The sequence below is a fragment of the Sciurus carolinensis genome, chromosome 3 (assembly GCF_902686445.1).
Source record: "Sciurus carolinensis chromosome 3, mSciCar1.2, whole genome shotgun sequence".
Taxonomy (NCBI): domain Eukaryota; kingdom Metazoa; phylum Chordata; class Mammalia; order Rodentia; family Sciuridae; genus Sciurus; species Sciurus carolinensis.
In genome coordinates this window covers 36,518,281-36,538,584 of record NC_062215.1, presented here as the reverse complement: position 1 = coordinate 36,538,584, position 20,304 = coordinate 36,518,281, and the positions used below count along the sequence as shown (strand labels likewise).

Below are 20,304 nucleotides of genomic sequence, written 5' to 3'. Positions count from 1 at the left end.
GGCACGCCATCATACCTGACTTAAAATGGAAATCTTGAGGGGAGATTTAGATGAGCCAAGCACAGTGGTGCATACCTGTAATCCCAGTACTCAGAAGCTGGGACAGGAGGATTGCAATTTGAGCCTAGCCTGAGCAATAGAGCAAGACCCTGTCTCAAAATACAAAATAAAATGGGCTGGGGAAGTAGCTCAGTGGTAGAACACTTGCCTACAAGTGCCAAGCCCTAGGTTCTATCCTCAGTCCCATAAAAAAAAAAAGTGCATGGGAAAGGAAAAATAATCACAATACATATACTATATGGTTCAGCTGTGAAAAGTATTTGCGAATACTGATATAACCAAATTGCCAACATAACTATGAAGGGGCAAACTGGTAACATATTCAGAAAGTACATATGACTATAATAGGAACGAGAGCTAAATCTTTATTTTCATATTGGGGAGCCAACAGAAAATGCCTAAAAATGAAAAAAATCAAAGGGAAACAATTTTAACTAGAAATATAAAGAGAAATTCATGCACTCAAAAAATACAAGAAAATTATTGAAAATATAATTGCCACTTCAGGAAAGTGGGTTAAGGTAAGGGATGGCACACACAAGCAGCATATTTGTTTCTGTAACAAGTTTTGTAGAATTATTTGACTCTCTATATTCATGTATGTCTTGGATAAAAATGTGAAGGAAAGGAAAAAGTCCAAGATAAACAGAAACCTCATGGAGACAGGAACAACTCCAGGAACTAAAATGACTATAAAATAAAAAGGCTCGAAATAATTAACTTAGTACAGTGGCACACACTTATAATGTCAGCTGCTCTGGAGAATAAGGCAGGAGGATTCCAAGTTTGAAGAGAGTCTCAGCAATTTAGTAAGAGTGTGTCTCAAAATTTAAAAAAAGCTGGGGACATAGCTCAGTGGTAGAGTGTTCCTGGGTTCAATCCCTAGTAACACACACACACACCACCATAATTTTCTCTAAGTATAATTAATTAATTATACAGAAAAGGAACATTCATAAAATTAAAAACATCTCAGAGATTCAAAATATGATTGCAAAAAAGAAAAACTGGAAGGGCTAGGTTGAACTCACTGGTAGAACACATGCCAGGCCCTGGGCTCAATTCCCAGCACTTAAAAAAACAAAAACAAACAAACAAAAAAACCTGGAAATCAAACTCAAGATTTTTTGAACACAGACACAGGAAATCACAAAAAGATGAAAAATGTTAAAGAACAGATTTAAAATCTAAGAGACAGCAGAAGAAAATAAAGGGAAAATAGTTATCAAAGAAATAGTAGATGAGGTTTTCCCCAAAACTGAAAGCACTCCAGTCTTCACACTAAAAGGACTAAGTATTCAGCATAATTAAATAAAAATCACTCATATTTAGAAAACCAAGAATAAAGAGAAGATTCCAAACACTTTGTAGGAGAACAAAAACAAGTCTCCAACAAAGGAATGAGATTCAGGCTAGAAACTACCTTTTCACTGCAAACACTTGGATGGTAGATAATAATAGGGCATTGTACTAAGGTAAATAATGGTCCCCCAAGGTTACCTATATACTAATCCCCAGAACCTGTGAATATGGCAAAAAGTATTTTGCAAATATGTTAAGAATCTTGAGATGGAAGATTATCCTGGATTAGCTGGGTAGGCCTAATGTGATCATAAGGGGTCCATGAAGAGAGAGGCAGCCAGCTAATGACAGAGTTCAAATGTTCAAGTCAGAAAAGGAAAGACTGGAGGGATGGGATTCCTAGTTTTGACAAGAGGAAAGGACCATATGCCAAAGAATGCAGGTTGCCTCTGAAAGCTAGAAAAGGCAAGGAAACACTTTTCCTTAGAGCCTCCAAGAGCACAGCCCTGCTAACACCTTGATTTTAGAACTGCTGGCCTCCAGAACTGTTAAGACAATAAATTTGTGATGTTAGTCATCAAGCTTTTGATAATTCGTTATAGCAGCAATAAGAAAGTAACACAGGGCAATAATTTCAAACTCTAAGTAATTTTCAACCTAGAAATGTATATGTAATCAATCAAATATATTGATGAAGAATGAGAGCCGATCATTTTTTAACCTACAAGAACTCAGGTAAAGTCAGGCAAAGTGGCACATACCTGTAAAGTCAGAAATTCAGGAGGCTGAGGAAGGAGGATCATAAGTTTGAGGTCAGCTTAAGTAATTCAGCAAGACCCTCTCAAAATAAACAACAGACATATAAAAAGGGCCGAGGATATAGTTCAGTGGCAGAATACATCTGGGTTCAAATCCCAGAATCAAAACAAAACAAAACAAACAAACAAAAAACCCACAGCACTCAGATACTCTGCATATGTGTTTGGTTGCAAACTGAGAAAGTAACCTGAGATAAAGGAAGACAAGAGACCTGAAAGGAACAGCATCTTCCTAGAAAAGCATGAAAGGAAATCCCAAGAGTACAACCATGTATCATTCCCAAGAGAACAACCAGCTTAAATGGAAAAATTTGACAGGAGATGACATGATTTCACATTTGGAAAGAAGACTGAGATAATAAAACTGAACTACAAAAAAGGAAAAGAAAATTAGAAAACTTAAGAAAAGTAATAAACGAACAGTCCAATATGAAGCAAACTGAAACACAGCATGGTTTTAAACAACAGTTAGAGAGTAATAAAAAGATCTACCTGAACAAGGAATATAAACTAAACTAGGAATATTTTTTTGAGTGGTCTAGGAGCCATGACTCTGAATGCAGGAAAGAAAATATCATTTTCCAATTCTTCCCTGTTCTGTCATTATACCTTATTTACATAGTAGTAATAGTGTAATGTAGTTTATTGATTTTTAACTCTTTCAGTCAACATTTGAATAAAGCACTGAAGTCCTGGTTACAGTTGCAGGGCAGTATGCAAAAATGCAGGGGAATAATTTGATATCTTTCATACGACCATCTCATATCTTTCTCCTACCTCCTCCCCATTCCCCATTCATAATCTATGACCTTAGTTTCTTCATCAAAGAAAATGAAACAACCTAACCTTGGATTTAGTTTGAGGGGCAGAGTGTAGGCAAAGGCTCTTCTGATCGGTCCCTCTTGTGCTCCTCACTGCAGTCATCTGCCTCACCTGCCAGGACCATGACACATGCCATACTCCTTCGACTTACCCACACAACCCAGGGCAGAAATGTTCTACTAGTTTCATTTATGGTTATCATTTACATGTACATTTTATCTATTAAATCCAACAGAGTCTGTGACCTCCCTTGTAGAATACTGATTCAACTGCATTTCTTAGCATCCTATGTATAATATTCTCCCTTTACCTTTTTGTTTCCATAAAGTTTATATATGCAATTTAAAAAAAAAAAGAAAATGAAACAACCTAAAGAGAATTTTCAGACTCCTTCCCATCTGTGTCTATTTATGATCTTCCCACCTGTCATATAGTTAAACTGTCCACATTGCTCCCTTCTTGTGCACTTGACCTATCCCTGCTTACCTGCTCAAGGACAATGTTAGAGCAGATGTCCTCTTCTGCATCACCAATTTTCCCTCCACTGGATCATTCTTAACAATATACAAACATACTGTTATCTCTCCCATCCTAAAAACAAACAAAACACCTCTTTTTTTTTTTTTTAAACTCCATATCCTCCACCATCTAATGTCCTATTTCTCTGGTCCTCTTAAAAGCAATATATCTCGAAATAATTGTCTATGTTGTTTCATTTTTTTTTTTTCCCATTTTCTCTTGAACCCATTGCAGTCAAGCCTACATCCCCCCTACCACTCCACTGAAACTGCTCACAAGGTCACAAGATGACCACCACATGTTAAACGGTCAATTCTCAATCCCCATCTTAGTTAACCTGTCAGCAGCATTCCCATCTTTCACACCAGAGAATAAAACATAAAAAAGGGCTGGTGATGTAGCTCAGGAGAATGCTTGCCTAGCATGTGCAAGCCCTGAATGAATTCAATCCTCAACATCAAAAAACAACAAAAAAAAAAAAAAAAAAAAAAAGAGGAAAAAAGGAAAGGAAATAGAGACATGGTCAAATGATCTAAAAGTACATAGGCAAAAGAAAAACAGAATGAGACTAAATGTAAGGAAAGGAGTATTATCTTCCTGAATGCTTTTGTATTATTTACAATATTCATATGCAGTTTTAATAAAATAATTCATGAATAGATTATAAAACAAAAATAGACTAGCATCTTATACAGTAGTTAGGTTCTGAAGTCTGAGCATAAAACAAAACTCAAATTCTGACAAAATGACTTTGAAAATTCCTTAACTATCCATTAAGTATGTTAGTGTGCTATTTTCCTCTCAAACATTAAAACATAAAGCTATTTCATCAATTAAACACATGATTATATTTAAGGAATATGTCGTACAGACTGCATGCTGTAACATTAAACACTAGATTCATATTCTGTTTAATGAGATGCTCACTAGAGAGGTACCCAGGAACAAAAAATAACTGAGGCAACAAGAGTCTGCCTGCCATCTCATGCTTACTCCAGGGCATTCACTCACTGAATAAAATGGCAGGCAAAATTACTAGCACCATAAAAACTGCTTCTCTTTCTCTTTTCCATTTGGCCAGGCACATGTAGTCAAATCTGAATTAATTAAATGTACATATCAAAAGACTGTAATATACAATGAATGACATGTACAGTTTCACCTAGAACACAGTATAAAGAGTGATCTTACCATGGAAATACCATAAATCATGATTGCTTTCTTATCTAACGTATCACTGTCTTTTGTTTTTATGGTGTTAGGAATTGAACCCATGCCTTGTGCATGCTAGGCTAGTGCTCTACCACAGACCAGACCAGAAACGCATCTCTGTTAAAAACTGTTTCTGGTACCAAAGACAACTTTCACTTCTAAGAAACTCAACTCCTAAACAGTAAAATGAATTTTCCAACCAGACTGGTTTTAAGAATTTTCAGCTGCCCTTAGCTCTCATGGCTCTGTGATCACACTAGGGCTCATCTTTTCAAGGTGGGTGGAATCACAATAAGATTCTAACATTCTCCGGTCTTAGGGTGTAGTTCAGTAGTAGACTTCACACTTACCATGGGTTTTGATCCCTGGGATCATGCCAAAAGGATAAAAAAAAAAAAAAAAAAAAAAAAAAAAAAAAAAAAAAAAAACGCCTTCTCCTGGTTCTACTGATTTGTTACTTTGGAAAAGCATTTGCTTTGTGATCAGCTTTACTCTCTACATAATATAAATGCTCAATGAACCAGAATGGACAAAGTAGTAGCTCAAGAGGAAACAAAAGTCTTCCCTACGAAGAATTCATTCTCTGATAAACAGACCAAACAGTGTTTATATTTCAATGCTAAGTCAACAGGTATTATGTAAATATCAAACAGAAAGTTATCGAGAAATGATTGCCTTCATTTCCCACACATATTTTAGGAAAAATAAGAGATCAATAATACCCTGTGGTGGCAGGAGTATAAGAGAACAAATGTTACAGATGAGAATTTAAATTATTACAATTCTTCTAAGGGCCAATTTATTTCAAAAGCCTATGAAGGAGTCGGGGGAGTACAACTCTTTGTCCCAACAGTTACATTCGCAAGGAACATAGATTTGTACAGACCAATGTAGTATCCATGAGCTATATATGGCTTTTTTTTTTTTAATCTTTGTGGTGGTGGTGGTGATTGAACCCAGGGCTTCCTGAAGCAAGCTAAGCACATACCCTATCACTGAACTACACTGGGATCCCAGCCCCTACATGAGATTATTCTGCACTCAAAATTTAGCTACTCCAAACTGAAATGCAGCATAAAAAGAGTATACACTCTAGATTTCAAAGACTTAAGATGAAAAAAAAAAAAATGCTGAATTATTTCATTTACACTTGTATATTGATTGCATCTTAAAATTATAATTTTCATATACTGGGTTAAATAACATTACTAAAATTAATAATTTTAATAAACCTGCTTTCTTCATTTTTTTAATGTGGTTACCATAACATTTTAAATTACACATATCTTGCATTATATTTATATTGGACAGTGCTACTTTCAAACAAATTATACAAATATGTATGTACAAGGATGTTTATCAAAACAAGCTTTATAAAAAAAAACTAGAATAAATCTAAACATCAATCAATACAGATTGGTTAAATAAACTGCAATAAATCTATAAAATGGAACACTCTGTAACCACTGAAAATGCTCATGTATATCCAAGTATACTGACATGAAATGATATATTAATTTGAAAAAATAAGCTCACAAAATAGTTCATATTTATGATTCCATTTTTGTTTTATTTACAAAGTGCAGGTACTGCATGCCTATAATTCCAGTGACTCCAGAGGCTAAGGCAGGAGAATCAAAGTTTAAGAATCTGAGGTCAGAGGATCACAAGTTCAAAGTCAGCCTCAGCAACTTAGGGAGGCCCTAAGCAAATTCTTTTTTTGGGGGGCGGGGGGGAGGGGCACTAGGGATTGAACCCAGGGGCACTTAACCACTGAGCCACATCCCCACACCTTTTTTACATTTGATTTAGAGACAGGGTCTCACTGAGTCACTTAGGGTCTCACTAAATTGCTGAGCTGGCTTTGAACTCACAATCCTCCTGCCTCAGCCTCTCAAACTGCTGGGTTTACAGGCATGCACAGTCGAGCCTGGCCAGTAGACCTACTTTTAAAAATAAGGCCTTGAGGTGTGACTCAGTGGTAGAGAGTATGCTTAGCCTACAGAAGGCCCTGAGTTGGATCTCTAGCATCTCAAGAAAAAGGCAAACAAATTTAAAATAAATTAATTCTGTAAAAAATGATAGTCATCAGCTGAAACAAAAAGCTCACTCTTATACTACGTGGTTAGGTGAAGCCTGCAGTAATAAGGATCTTTACACCTATATAATGCTTGGAAAAGGTTGCAAAGCACCTACCTTCATCCCAAGCAATACTTACACCCATCCCAAGTAACAGAACTGCAGGGCTCCACAGATCACTATGAGAACTGTGCTATGAAGCCGTAAAGTTTTAACTGTGAGAACTCTGAAATAGGACTTCAAGGATTTGCCACCTAAGGCAACTATAATTAAAAAGGGGGAGACAGAGTTCACTGACAACATTGGTTGCTTACAGGATAGGAAACTGAAAGGTAGGGATACAAGGCAGAGATTATTTCTGTATAATAATTAGTATCTTTTGAACTTTGAAGCACATGAATATACTGCCTACTTTAAAATATAAATAAAATTGAGCCAGGAGTAGTGGCATTTGCCTATAATCCCAGCAACTCAGGAGGCTAAGGTAGGACTACAAGTTTGAGGTCAGCCTCCACAACTTAGCAAGACCTTCAGTAACTTAGCAAGACCCTGTCTCCAAAAACAAAAACAGCTGGGGATGTAGCTCAGTGGTAAAGCACCTCTGAGTTGAATTCTCAGTACCAAATTAATTAATTAATTAATTAAAATATAAAAGCTAAAATAGAAATATTATCTAATAAAGCTCCATGACTGTTGGGCGTGGTGGCACATATCTATAATCCCAGCAACACAGGAGGCTGAGGCAGGCAAGTTCAAGGCCAGTCTCAGCAACTTAGTGAGGCCCTTTCTCCAAGATAAAATAAATTTTAAAAAAGAAAAAACTCAAAAATTACCCCTGTCTTACTCAAAATTTAAAACATCATTCTTTAAGGTGTCCATTCCATGTTGAGGTCAAATTAGCATTAAAAATGTTAGTCTATTCAAGTCAAAGTAACTTAAGTCTAAGGAATGGGCCACAGGAGATGAGGGGGTCAATCTGAATTAGAAGTAGGAAGATGAGGGGGAGCAAAGAAAATATACTTTATTAATGGTAGGATTTGTTTTTAAACTCTTAGGCAAGTAAAAAATTTTAACACTTCCTCTGCATTTATGTTACATTATACTGTGTTCTTGGATGTTTTGCTTACGGGAAATATCAAAATGTCAACCATTGTTTCCACTAAAGGTCTTTAATGATATTGCATTTTAGACCTGTAATGAAACATGGTGCTCACTGCAGTTTGTAATGCATCTCATTAAATACATTAATAACATGCAATTCACTAAAAGGTCAACTTATTATGGTGAAAGTTTAGCTTTTCTTTAATCACTTCATTTAAAGTTATAGAGCAAACTCTGAAAAAGACAGTAGAGGGTGCCTGTTACAGAAATGCTCTCATTTCTCCTACCCACCCAAATCAGTCATGCTTATTACAAAATTACTGAGCTGGGTGTGGTGGCATATGCCTGTAATCCCAGCAGCTCAGGAGGATGCGGCAGGAGAATCTGGAGTTCAAAGTCAGCCTCAGCAATTTAGCAAGGCTTTAAGCAACTTAGTAAGACCCTGTCTCTAAATGAAATATAAAAAAGGACTGGGGATATGGCTCAGTGGATAAGAGCATGCACGAAGCCCTAGGTTTAATGCCCAGTACCCAAAAAAAAAAAAAAAATTTTACTACTATTTTTTGTTTGTTCTTTACAGTACTGGATTGAACCTAGGGCCTCATGCATGCTATGCATGCTAAGCAACAGTGCTCTACCACTGAACTATATCTCCAGACTATTAATGTTTCTATGTGGGATAATGGTTTCAAGATTTTTTTTTTTAAACCCTTAAGTTTTAGACATATATGCTGAAAGATTTACTGGTAAAACCAGAGGTTATCTGTCGTTTGCTCCAAACAATCCGGAAAGAAGGGAAGCTAGTATAAGGACTAATAAAATTGGCTATGAGTTAATTGTATAAGTAGTGATGGTATACAAGGTTCACTGTACTATTATTTCTATTTTTAAATGAATTTGATATAGTCCATAGTTTAAATAATTCATGCAGAGATTTCCATAGTAATTTGCCTTCTTCATTACATATCATTGCCATCAACAGAAAAGGCCCACCTCCTAATAGTACAGAATCTGTTAAAAGAAAGAGGGGAAGAGCTAACCTCACTGGAGAAGTACTTTTGTGCACAGAATATCCTTTAATCTTGTTAAGGTTACTGCATGACTTACTACTTTTACATCCATTAATTGAACCCAGTGGTGTTCTACCACTGAACTGCACCCACAATTCCCTTTTTTATTTAAAAAAAAATTTTTTTTTGGTACCAGGGGTTGAACCCAGGGGTGCTTAACTACTGAGCCACAACCCCAGTCCTTTTTATGTTTTATTTAGACACAGGGTCTCACTGAGTTGCTTAGGGCCTTGCTAAGTTGCTTAGGCTGGCTTTGAACTCATGATTCTCCTGCCTCAGCCTCCCAAGCAGCAGGTGTGTGCCACCGTGCCCAGCCCCCTTTTTCATTTTTGAGGCAGTGTCTAAGTTGCCAAGGCCAGCCTCTAACTTGGGATTCTCCTGCCTCAGCCTCCCAGGTAACTGAGATCATAGGCATGTACTACTAGATCCATCTTTTAAAAAATGTCTTTGAAATCACTTCATGGTTCAAGAGCTCTAATTACCAACATGTAACTCCAAGATAACTAGGGACTAAGTGCATGTGTTGGGGAAGTAGAAAGGAAATACATGTTTAGCTTCTGAAAAGTAAAGTTTTAGGTGCTCAAGGTACAACGACTTGGAGTTCAGGAGTTTACTGTGCTAGAATATAGCTGAAAGTCTGCTGTTTTAGAAGTTATAGTTAGGAACATGAGAGTAAATGGCAGTGCAAGGAGAACATATATTAAGAAAACACATTGGGGGGGGGGAGAAAACACAACCTAAGGACAGGATTCTAAAAGCAATAAAGTTACACTGAGAGGGTAAAAGAAGAACATAAGAAGATGTCACAAAGACAGGAGACCCAAATAGCACATGTAGTGTCACCAAAGCCAAAAAGAAGTATTTCAAGATAAGGTGAGTGCCTCAGGAGGGAAGGAATGCAGTCTGACAATAAGAAAATTTTTAGCCACCTTTCCATGGTGTTATGAGAGGTCAAAGCCAAATTATAAATACAGACTATAACACTGCCTACCTTCCAGAACAAACAGCTTATTTAAATCATGTAGAGAATCTGAGTACTAATAAAAAGTTTAAAAACCACTGAAGACAGTGGAGATGATGGTTAGTTATACTGATGACAATAATTCACATGGTTGAACATTGCCAAATGCCTTTTAGCAGAAAAAGATATCACTAATACCTAACATTAATGGCATGATGTGTGCCAGACACTGTGCTAATGCTTTATATTGATTGTCCTTTAATCCTCACAACCATATTATTCCTATTTTACCATGAAGTAACTTGTCCAAGGTCACAGAGCTAATCCATTGCTGAGATGAAATTTAAACCCAGGTAGTCTACCCTGTTAAGACCAAGCAAATTGAAGAGATTTAAAAATAGTAAGTTTCGGTGTTTGTTCTGGCGTTGGTATAAGTTTAGCTTATATTCCATACCAGCTAGCTATCTAACATGGTATAAACTGGCCATCCAGAATAAAGTAGCCAAGAAAATGTTCACAGAAATTCTAGGTATTATAGAGCTCCTCATCCTCTCAAAATGTGACACCAAGCATTCCTTTCTTCTTCCTCTACCACAAGCCACCCTGTCAAACTAATAGACATCTGTCAGATTAACCAAGTTCACCAATGAGGCAAAAAGGCAACTGGTTACATACAAAAAAAGACAGACTAAAATGATCAGAAATATTATACAACAAAATTTAAATGATCAATGGCTAAAGGAACTAAATTGTATTCAATCCAAAAATAAGAATGTGTTTGTTATGTCTGATGCTAATCCTTAAAATATCTATATTTTAAGATGAATTTTTTTTAAAAAGGAAAAAAAAACTCAAGTAAGAATAATAGTGAACAACAAAATGGAAAAGGCCTTATAACACATTTAAAACATTAAATCCAGAGCAGTTTACATCTCATTCACAGGCATTCCACAAATTAGGGTACTAGGGCATTAAAAATAGCAGAGGATGCTCCAAAAATCTCAAAAAATGTAAAACCATCAGGGTATCATCTCTTTTGAGAAAGAAGGAAAAGAAAGCTGGGGCAGGGGGTAAAAAAGACCCACCCTCACAGTAGATGTAGGGGAGTTTTGGAAGGATTGCCCAGGCTTTTCATAAAGGAAACAGACTTCAAATGGCAGGACACAAAAACTAACAACTGGACCCTAAGAAGTCATTCCAAATTAAACCAGATATTCTCCTATATACTAAACAATCACAAAATACCCTATCCTAGAAATCTTATACATGTACTTTAAATGGTTTAAGGAGGTTGCACATAGAGGCAGATGCCAAATTAGATATCCTCCCAAGGTCCCTTGCAACTCTTAACTCTGTAAGTTTTTTAAAAAATTTTTGAGACAAGGTCTTGCCATGTGGCCTACCCTGGCCTCAAGGTATCCTCTTGCCTCTGCCTCCCAGGTAGCTGGGACTATAGGAGTGTGTCAGCAGACCTAGACTTAGTTTTAAAGAGCAAATGAAAATACTAAGTCTAAGCAAGCAAATACAAAATAAGATGCCAACCACAGAGCACTCACCCCAAATCTCCCTGTGCCCAGTCCTTCAGTGCCACTGGGCACACAGGAGGCAGTGTGGAAGGCTCCTAGATCATGAGGCAGAAAAGCTGGAGTTTTGTCTCTGCCATTCATGAACAAGTTCTGTAACTTTGGGCAATTCATTTTCTCTGGGACTCAGTTTTCTCATCTATAAAATGAGGGAATTTGGAATCAAATAATCTCTAAATTTCTTTTCTCCCTAGAATTCTTTGACTTTATAGCTCAGCAATTTTCTTCCAAAACTTATTTCTCCCCCAAAGGAAGATCTAAGATCACCTTAGCATGTTGTTCTAAAAACCTCCCAAATGAAGGCATCTTTTAAATACATGATACAAACCACTTAAATGAACTGAGTTTAATCACTCATCCTCTGCCTTTTGTTCTATACCAGTGGGTTCGCTAAGCATTAAAGAAATAACTAAGAGCCAGCATGGAGACTGAGGCAGGAGGATCACAAGTTCATTGCCAGCCCAGGGAACATAGTGAGACCATGTCTCAAAATAAAAAATAATAAAAAGGGCTGGAGATGTAGCTAAGTGGTAGAGTGCCCCTGAATTCAATTCTATCTAGTACCCATCCCCAAATAAAAGAAGTAACTGAGAAAGCAAGGGGAGAATGGGAGGCAAGAGTGGGCAAGAAGAAAGTAGAACAGACAAGGGTAAAGCACCCAATCCATTTCAATCAACAGTGTCATTTAATAAATGGATTATATTATTTTTTTAGAAGAAGAGCAGAAACCACTGTTCTATGCCATAATATCATTAAAATAAAATATCCTCTTCTTCCTTTATATCAATCGCAATATATCCCAATGTATCTCAGTGGTTCTAAGTATCCCAATATGAGATAAGCAGTCTTACTATTTTTTAAGGCGCTGGCAAATTCTGGGCCACCTTTGTCCTTGAAAACAGGAAAAACATCAGGTTGAGGCAGCTGATTGGTTGTCAACAGAGCTTTTTGTAGTTTGATCCTTCCTTCCAAGAGTTGGTCCCACAGCGCTAAGAAAAAAGAAAAGAGGACCCCACCCCTGAGTTACAAAATCTTCTGGGATAGGGATAACGGAAGGACAGGAAATCATGCCAGTCTCTAAGCAACACAGCTTTATCAGTTTCATGCCATGGAAATATTCTTTATTCTAGGAAATAAATTCCCTATCTTGGAAGCAAATATTTGCTCTAAGAAAGGGAAATGTAAAGCCCAAGGAAAGGAGAAAACACTCTCCTCTTCAATCTTCCATAGTTGCCACAAGTACTAGAGCAGAACCAGCTAAGCAGCTCAGTGCAGAAACGGCTGGCTAAGCATGGAGGAACAGGGCTTTAGGCCTTTGGGTAGGTGAGGCATGTCACAAACTAATTGGAAGAACACCAAAGAGACAGACCAGCCAAAATCAAACAAAAAAAAAAGTTGCCAGAATGCAAATACTTTGAAAAACAAGTAACCAACAAAACCACATACAAACCTATCTGATTTTTCACAGCTCTTCCTTTCTCCACTTCCTCAGAAACCTTGACGCTGGAGAAGGTCATCACCACACCATCATCTTCACTACTCTTGTCTCCAGCTCTGTCTTCCTCACTCTCACCCTCCCCGTCTTCCTCGAGGTCCCCTTCTTCCATGCCACTCTCCTCTTCATCTTCCTCCTCCTCACTGCTCCCAAGGTCATCCATTCCCTTGGCAAATTTCTCAAAGTCACAAATGCTCTGGAAACTGAAGCCTGGTGTTTTTGCAGAGTGGCTTCTGCTTTTCTTCCTCCCTGCCAGACTGCTCTCCCCATCGTCCTCAGCGTCCTGTTCCTCAGCAGCACTCAGGTCATCCTCATCAGATTCCTCAAGACCCAGTCCCTCTGAATCTCCATCTCCAGACCCTTCCTCATCAGGTATTTCATCATCTGAACCAGAAGAGAGGGGGAAAAAAAATGGGTGTTACCTGGAGAAAAACAACAGGCCACATCTTTCATTTCAACTTAAGAACTTAGCATCTATTAGGGGAAAAATTTTGTTATTGTACACAATTCAACAAATATTTATTACTACATCTAAAATGCTATGGTAAACAAAAGTAAACAGAACATAGATCTAACTCTAAGGTGAGATTCTACAAGGAAGAATTGAAAGTGCTTTGACAAAATTTCAACAACCCAAAGGAGAGACAAATATTAACTCTGGGGCAAGTGAATTTAAGAATATAAGGAAGCTGGGTGTGATCACATATGCCTATAATTCCAGCTACTTAAGAGGCTGAGGCAGGAGAACCACAAGTTCAAGATCAGACTGGGCAATTTAGTAAGACTCTGTCTCAAAATAAAATAAAATATAACCTTCTTCAATAAAATAAAAATTTTATGAAAACATGATGGGTCTTAAGTACTTCTTTAAAGAGATAAACAAGCTGGGTGCAGTGGCACATGCCTGTAATCCCAGTGGCTCAGGAGGCTGAAGTAGGAGGATTGTGAGTTCAAGGTTAGCCTCAGTAACTTAGAAAAGCCCTAAGCAACTCAGTGAAACCCTGTCTCTAAATAAAATATTAAAAAGGGCTGGAAATGTGGCTCAGTGGTTAAGTGCTCCTGGGTTCAATCCCCAGTACCAAAAAAATAAAATAAAATAAAATAAAATAAAATAAAATATACTTAAAGACACAGACAATGCTGTCAGAAACATAAATACAGAATGAGCATGGTGGTACATGTAATCCCAGTAACTCAGCAGGCTGAGGCATAAGGATCACCAAGTTTGAGGCCAGACTTAGCAACTTAGCAAGATTCTGTCTCAAAACTTTAAAAAAGGGTTAAGCACCCCTAGGTTCAATCCCTGGTACAAAAAGTAAAAAAAATACACACACACACATACACACACACATACACACATACATACACAGGCTGTGGATGTAGCTCAGTGACAGACAGAGTACATGCCTAACATGTGCAAGGTCCTGAGTTCAATTCCCAGCACTGCAAGAAATGTACATATAAATACAAAAACTAAGTGTAAAACCATCAAATAATCCTTTAAATTCTTTAAATGTATACCATTTTTCAGATTCAGAAACATTCAGTAGTTAAAAATGTAGAACTTGGGCTCAGCTACTCAGGTAGGGAGGCAAGAGGATCACAAGTTCAAAGCCATCCTGGTCAACTAAGCAAGACTTTGCCTCAAAATAAAAAAGGAGTGCTTGCCTTGCAAGCACAAGGCCCTGGGTTCAATCCCCAGCACCGCAAAAAAAAAAAAAAAAAAAAAAAAAGAATGGAAAATAAAAAAGGGCTGGGGATATAGCTCAGTAGTAGAGCACCCTTGGGTTCAATCCCTAGTACCACAAAAAATTTAAAAAGGTTATAGAACTTAGAATCAGACTGTCTCATTTGAATCCTGGCTCTTCCACTTAATAACTGTATGACACCGAAAAAGTTATTTAACCAACTGGCCCTTCACTTTCCTTATCTGTAAAATGGGGATAAAAAATAGCAACTTCTTGAGCTACTGGGAGTCTTAAATAAAAAGATACAGGTGATAATAATGGTGACAATATTTTTTGAAGATATACTGTGTTCCAGGCTCTCAGGTCCACAGTGGCTGACACATGGTAAAAGTTCTATAAACATATTTGTCTCATGACTGGTCCCTTTATCAGTCTCTGGACAAAGAATATGAATGAGCTTATCAGAAGCTCCAAGAATTACATCAAGGATTAAATCATAGATATCTTAACTCAAATGACAGTTCTTTTTATACTGTCTGAGGATTCTCAACATGGCACCACTGAAAAGGAAAAAAAACGGCATCCTAAATAATCACTGTATCCAGTCCCTTCTTCCACCATGAGCAACTTATAATTCTTTAAAACTGTAAGTTCATATCCTCCCAACATTTTCGCAGGGAAGAGGAAAGCATATTCTTACAAGGGCAAAAGATGAATTTCACAAATAACTGATATTATATAGTAGTCAATGTAAGACCTGAAAAACTGAAGGAAGAGGGTCACAACTGAGTCAAGTATGCTCATTAGATACCATGTTTCTTTGACACATAATCCTTTCCAATATGCATCACCTTTTCTTTCACACCATTTTAGGGTGAACCATTAATATGAACCTGAGTAGAGCAACATGATCACTCTGGGTTTTAAATTCCTAATGAAGTGAAATGAAGTAACTTCTAGTTCCCTTCCAAATACCAAGTTAATGGTCTCTTGTAAGATAATAGGTAGGGGCACAAACATATGCAGAACAAAAAAAAAAAAAAAAAGATTTACCCTGAAAAATTAGGGAAGAAAGAGCTTCATGCAAATAATCCACTCACCCGATGAACCTGATAGAGTCTGCTCCCAATGGTCTTCCTTCCAAGCTTTCCTAGAGGTTGTCTTGCCAGAATATCTTTTGTCTGTGTCCAAAAGGGAGGTTGATGCCAGTTTTCTAATGCTACCCACTGCCAGGAAATCACCTTCTCCATCTTCCCCTTCATCAAACCTGTCAATCACTCTGGCAACAGTGGCTGAGCAGGAGAGGGAAAAGTAATCAGAGTCTCAGGTTAGGAAGAACATTAACAGGAACTCTGTTAAACTCTTTCAATTCATGCTTGAATATCCTCTACAAAATCCCAACCAAGTTCCAGGAATAGGGAGCGCATTACTTCTCCAGGTAGATCACTGTCTTATTGATGTTTCTAAACAGAAAGCTGACTCCTTATATCTAATAGTAAATACATATCTATATTTATATTTACTATCTTGGGTCCTATAAAATTAGTCTAATTCCTCTTGCATGTGCTACAGTGGCTCCAATATCTTAAATCAGCCATCAAGTTTTATCTTCACTCCATCCCATCTCTCAGGGAGTTTTTCTCTCCCTATCCTGGCTCTGCAGCTCTGGGTTCCTTCAACTGACATTCCTAAGGCACGGTTCAGTACTCACATTTATCCCTCATTATTATCTCTTCCTCACACTTCTCTGACCCAAGTCTAAAGTAGGATTATTCCCAGCTAGACCCTGAACATCTCAGCTTACAGAACAGTGATATGTTGTCAACCCCTGAGCGAGCATCTTGAGACCTAAAGAGGCTTAAACAAAACCAGGGAATACTACTTTTTCCTTCCTTCTCCAAGCAAGTTTTTAGAGGTAACCAGAGTTCAGACAACAAAAACTGATGAGACTTCCTCCTTCCAGCAAAGGTCAATGCCAATAAGGCATTCTGAAAGATAATTTCCAACCAGCCACGGGCCGGCTACCACACTCTGGCTCCCTCCAACAGCCCTCGACCAACTTTATCCAGCTCTTCGTGGGAGTGCTGGGTATGAGTCCGGAACCACCCACCGACTGGGGCATCAAATCCACAGTGCGGGTCAAAAGAAGCCGAAGTCCTCCTTCCGTGCTCGGGGGCAACCCTAGCGGGAGGCAATTTTTCTCTAAAAGAGTAGGAAAGGCGGCGAGGCACGGCTACAAACCCCTCATACACCACCCCGACCACCGCTAGACAGAGCCCACAGCCCGACACGTGGCCCGCCTGTCAGGCCTCACCCTCCTCCGGGTCGGCCTCAGGATCCGCCTCTCGCGGTCGCGGATTCAACAACTGTTCCAGCTGCAGGGCCAGGGACTGCGTCCCCGCCATTGTCACCAGGTCCGGGGTCGCGCTGTGCACGTGAAAGTGAGGCCCAAGTCCCTGCTCAAAAGCTCTCTCCCAGGCCAGAAGCTCTCGCGCAGACACTTCGCCGCAACACTCAAGGACCCCGCGGAGCCCGGCGCTCAGCTCCAGACCGGCAACTTCCGGGAGGCGCGCGCGGGAGAGGGCGGGGCCTGCCGTGTCACTACGGGCGTTGCTAGGATGAAGGCGGAAGCGCGCGGAAAGCCGAAGGGATTGTGGCCCTTCGAACGCGTGTGCGCGTGCGCGTGGTCGAGGTGGCGTGTTGAGAAGCGCGGGAGCGCGCGATGGCACGTGACCGCCTCTGGCTCTGAGCTGTGATTGCGTTGCGCGCAGCCCTTGTGCCCTTGCACAAAATACGCCTCAAGCTTTGTGTGAGGTTCGTTTAGGAATAAAGCGTAATGTAACCGTGGCCCACGGTGGCTGCTTTGGGAAGAAGGAAACAGTAAAGGGTAAGCTTCTCGAACCTCAGGTGCATACTCAGACACTCATACACTGCGACCCAAAACAGATTTGCCTTTTCATAATTTGGAGGATTCTGAGTCCGGGAACACGCCTCCCGCCCCTGGGTGGCTGGGATATGGGAATCCTACGTAAGGGATGTACATGTGTAAGTGGAGGCAAACTACTGGGATCTTTATTAATAGGAATAATCAGTAATTACTACGTGCACAAATAGAGATTGTTTCTGTAGCTTTCCAAGCAGCCTTGCCTGAGCAAGGAAAAGAAGTGAATTGGGGATTATTCTAGTGTACACTCGGTATGATGTCTTTGCTACTTAGAGAGATGAAGGAATACTCAGACACCTGAAACTGATGCACAGATGCAAAACATTTAAAAACTCTGGTCCACTTTTGGAGGAAGATTCAAAATATAAAGACTTAATAGAATAGGTACAATTGCACCCAGACACACAGAAAGATACAATCCCTTTACAATGTATTCTCTTCACTGAGTTTTCCCTGACTGCCCACTATGTGGCAGGCACTGCTAGATGAGGTACAAGATGAGTAAGTTAGCTTCTCTACCACAGTGATCAGCCTAGGGGGACAGACAAACATGTAAACATAAACTTCAATAAAAAATGATAAGTCCGACTACAAAGTGGTCTATCCTTCCAGTATCTGTTGGAGGTTACTTGTAAAGACCTAGAACCGGCTAAATAGAAAAACTGCCTCAAAAGGATCCAGAAAAAAGACATTAGTGATACACTAAGAAGGGGCAATGCCCCTTCTTGAGTACTGTTCAGGTCAGTTGGATCCCACAGCTGAACAACCTGAGCAACTCAACTCTGCAATGTCTCCTGTTTCAGAACCCATAGGAAGAGAGAGTCCCTGACTTTCAGTCTTCATATGCCCTCAGAGTCAAGCAATGAGAGGACACTGCTTTAGTCCCCTGCATGTCCCTGTCCTAGGTGGCTCTTCAATGAAGTCAACCATGACTGCAAAGAGGAAGTTATTAACCTGTCGTAGAATAAACCCCTCAGATATGGAAGGAAAAGAAGGCCAAGCTCTGCAGAGGACTCAGGTGAAGAAAACCTCTTTTTACCATCTGTGAGAGAACTCAGGCTATGAGTAAAAGTTTTGTTTTTAAATGTATCCTGTATAATTGCAGTCTTGTACCTCCATCTGGGCCTCCAGAGCAAAAATATACTCTTCAGTTCTCCACAAGGTGCTATTATCCTGGGCTTCAAAAATGTTTCTCCTATCCTACGTTTGGGAAACAAACTCCCCCAATCCTGTTCCCTTTCTATTTGAGGCACTAATAGTGTGTAGAAATCTGGTCTTCCAGATAGGGAGAAAGGAAAAAAGGGAGAGGGAGGTGAGGCAGGGCAAAAACCTCCTCTAAATATAATGCAAACAGGACACTGGTAGCCCATATGGGGCTGTGCTGGGCAAACACTCAGCAGAAAATGCCCAAGACCTGCTTAACTACTCTCCCTCCTCTGTCCTGGTCTGTATTGTCTTAGGAGGACTTTTTAGGAAAGAATCAAGAGCACTCCTGTCATGCACCTTCCCAAAATGCTTCCCCTGCTTCCTTACCCCATACTGAGGGTAAGAAATTAGAAGAAAGAATTCTAGGACTTCAGATACAACTGAAAGAAGACACGGATTTAGAAGAGGAACCTCTCAAATGCTCCATCTGGGGGGTCCCTCCCTGATTGCATTTTAGTTTCTTGAGATGTAGGGAAAGGACTGCCATATCAAGATGGGTGGAGTGGAAATAGAGGGTGGACTACAGGAGGGAGTTTTTCAGACTATACCTCCCTAGAAGAAATTTCCACCTCTGAGTGCTCTAGAAATGAGAGCAGAAGAGGTGAGCAGAGAGATGAAAATAAAAGAGAGCATTCTTCCAAAAGAACAGTCTGTCCTGAGGAGAGAAGGCAGGAGGTTCTCCTGGTTCACAATCCCTCTGGTAAGAGTTAGCTGCAAAGTGGCAGGCAGATGTAAAGAGCACCAGAGGATGGGCAGAGATGACATTAGACACCCCCCCCCCCAACAATTGTCCAAGAAGAATGACTATTCGCGCTTGACCAGAAGTTTTAAGTTTAGGGAAACCAGGTCCCACTCTGTCTCTCTTCTCAGTCTCCATCAAACTCCAGGTCCCAGACTCGTGGCGATGATTGTGCAGGTTTTCCGAATAGTCTTTCCCCACCTTGTCCCGCACCAAAGCAGCTTTGGCTGGTCAGCCGGTAGAAGTTGGATGGGTGAGCTTCAAAAGCTCCTTCGCCCAGCGCGGATGGCAGCTTCCCGCCGCTGGAACCCTGAGGGCAGATGGCAGGAGGCGTAGAGGTGGCGACCTTAAGATGGCCGCAGGGAGAAACCAGGTTGCCAAGCTGGGCCTGAGAGGAGGCTGACCTCCCGGGCAAGAGGGGACCGCAGTGCTGCTTCTCTTCCGCTGGCGCGTCTCTCCCGGGAGCTCCGCGTGGGAACAGTGCAGCGCTTTTCTGCACTTCAGGGCAAGAAGTGGGCAGCGCGGCGTTGATGGGAAGGGGATTAGCCCCTGCCATTCCTCGAACTTTTCTTCCAGGACCTTCGGCATCAAATTAGACTGCTGAGCATTGCCACCTGTTCGGGTACTCGCCAGGTATCACAATACCTAGCGGAGAGGAAAGACTGCGCGACTGCCACGGAGTTCGAATTGAATCCACACCGCGTA

At 39.9% G+C, this 20,304-nt stretch overlaps 1 protein-coding gene across 1 annotated transcript in view; it reads right to left on the bottom strand.

Moving 5' to 3' along the window:
* Window positions 1-17,269, bottom strand: part of Aatf (apoptosis antagonizing transcription factor) — a 104,060-nt gene extending 86,791 nt beyond the window's left edge. The window contains exons 1-4 of the mRNA XM_047547463.1: window positions 17,025-17,269; window positions 15,811-16,002; window positions 12,978-13,406; window positions 12,379-12,516 (exon numbers count right to left, since the gene is read on the bottom strand). Coding sequence (XP_047403419.1) covers window positions 12,379-12,516; window positions 12,978-13,406; window positions 15,811-16,002; window positions 17,025-17,115 — 850 coding nt within the window. The 5' untranslated portion in view covers window positions 17,116-17,269. The remainder of the gene's footprint in view (window positions 1-12,378; window positions 12,517-12,977; window positions 13,407-15,810; window positions 16,003-17,024) is intronic.
* Window positions 17,270-20,304: the final 3,035 nt, after the last annotated feature.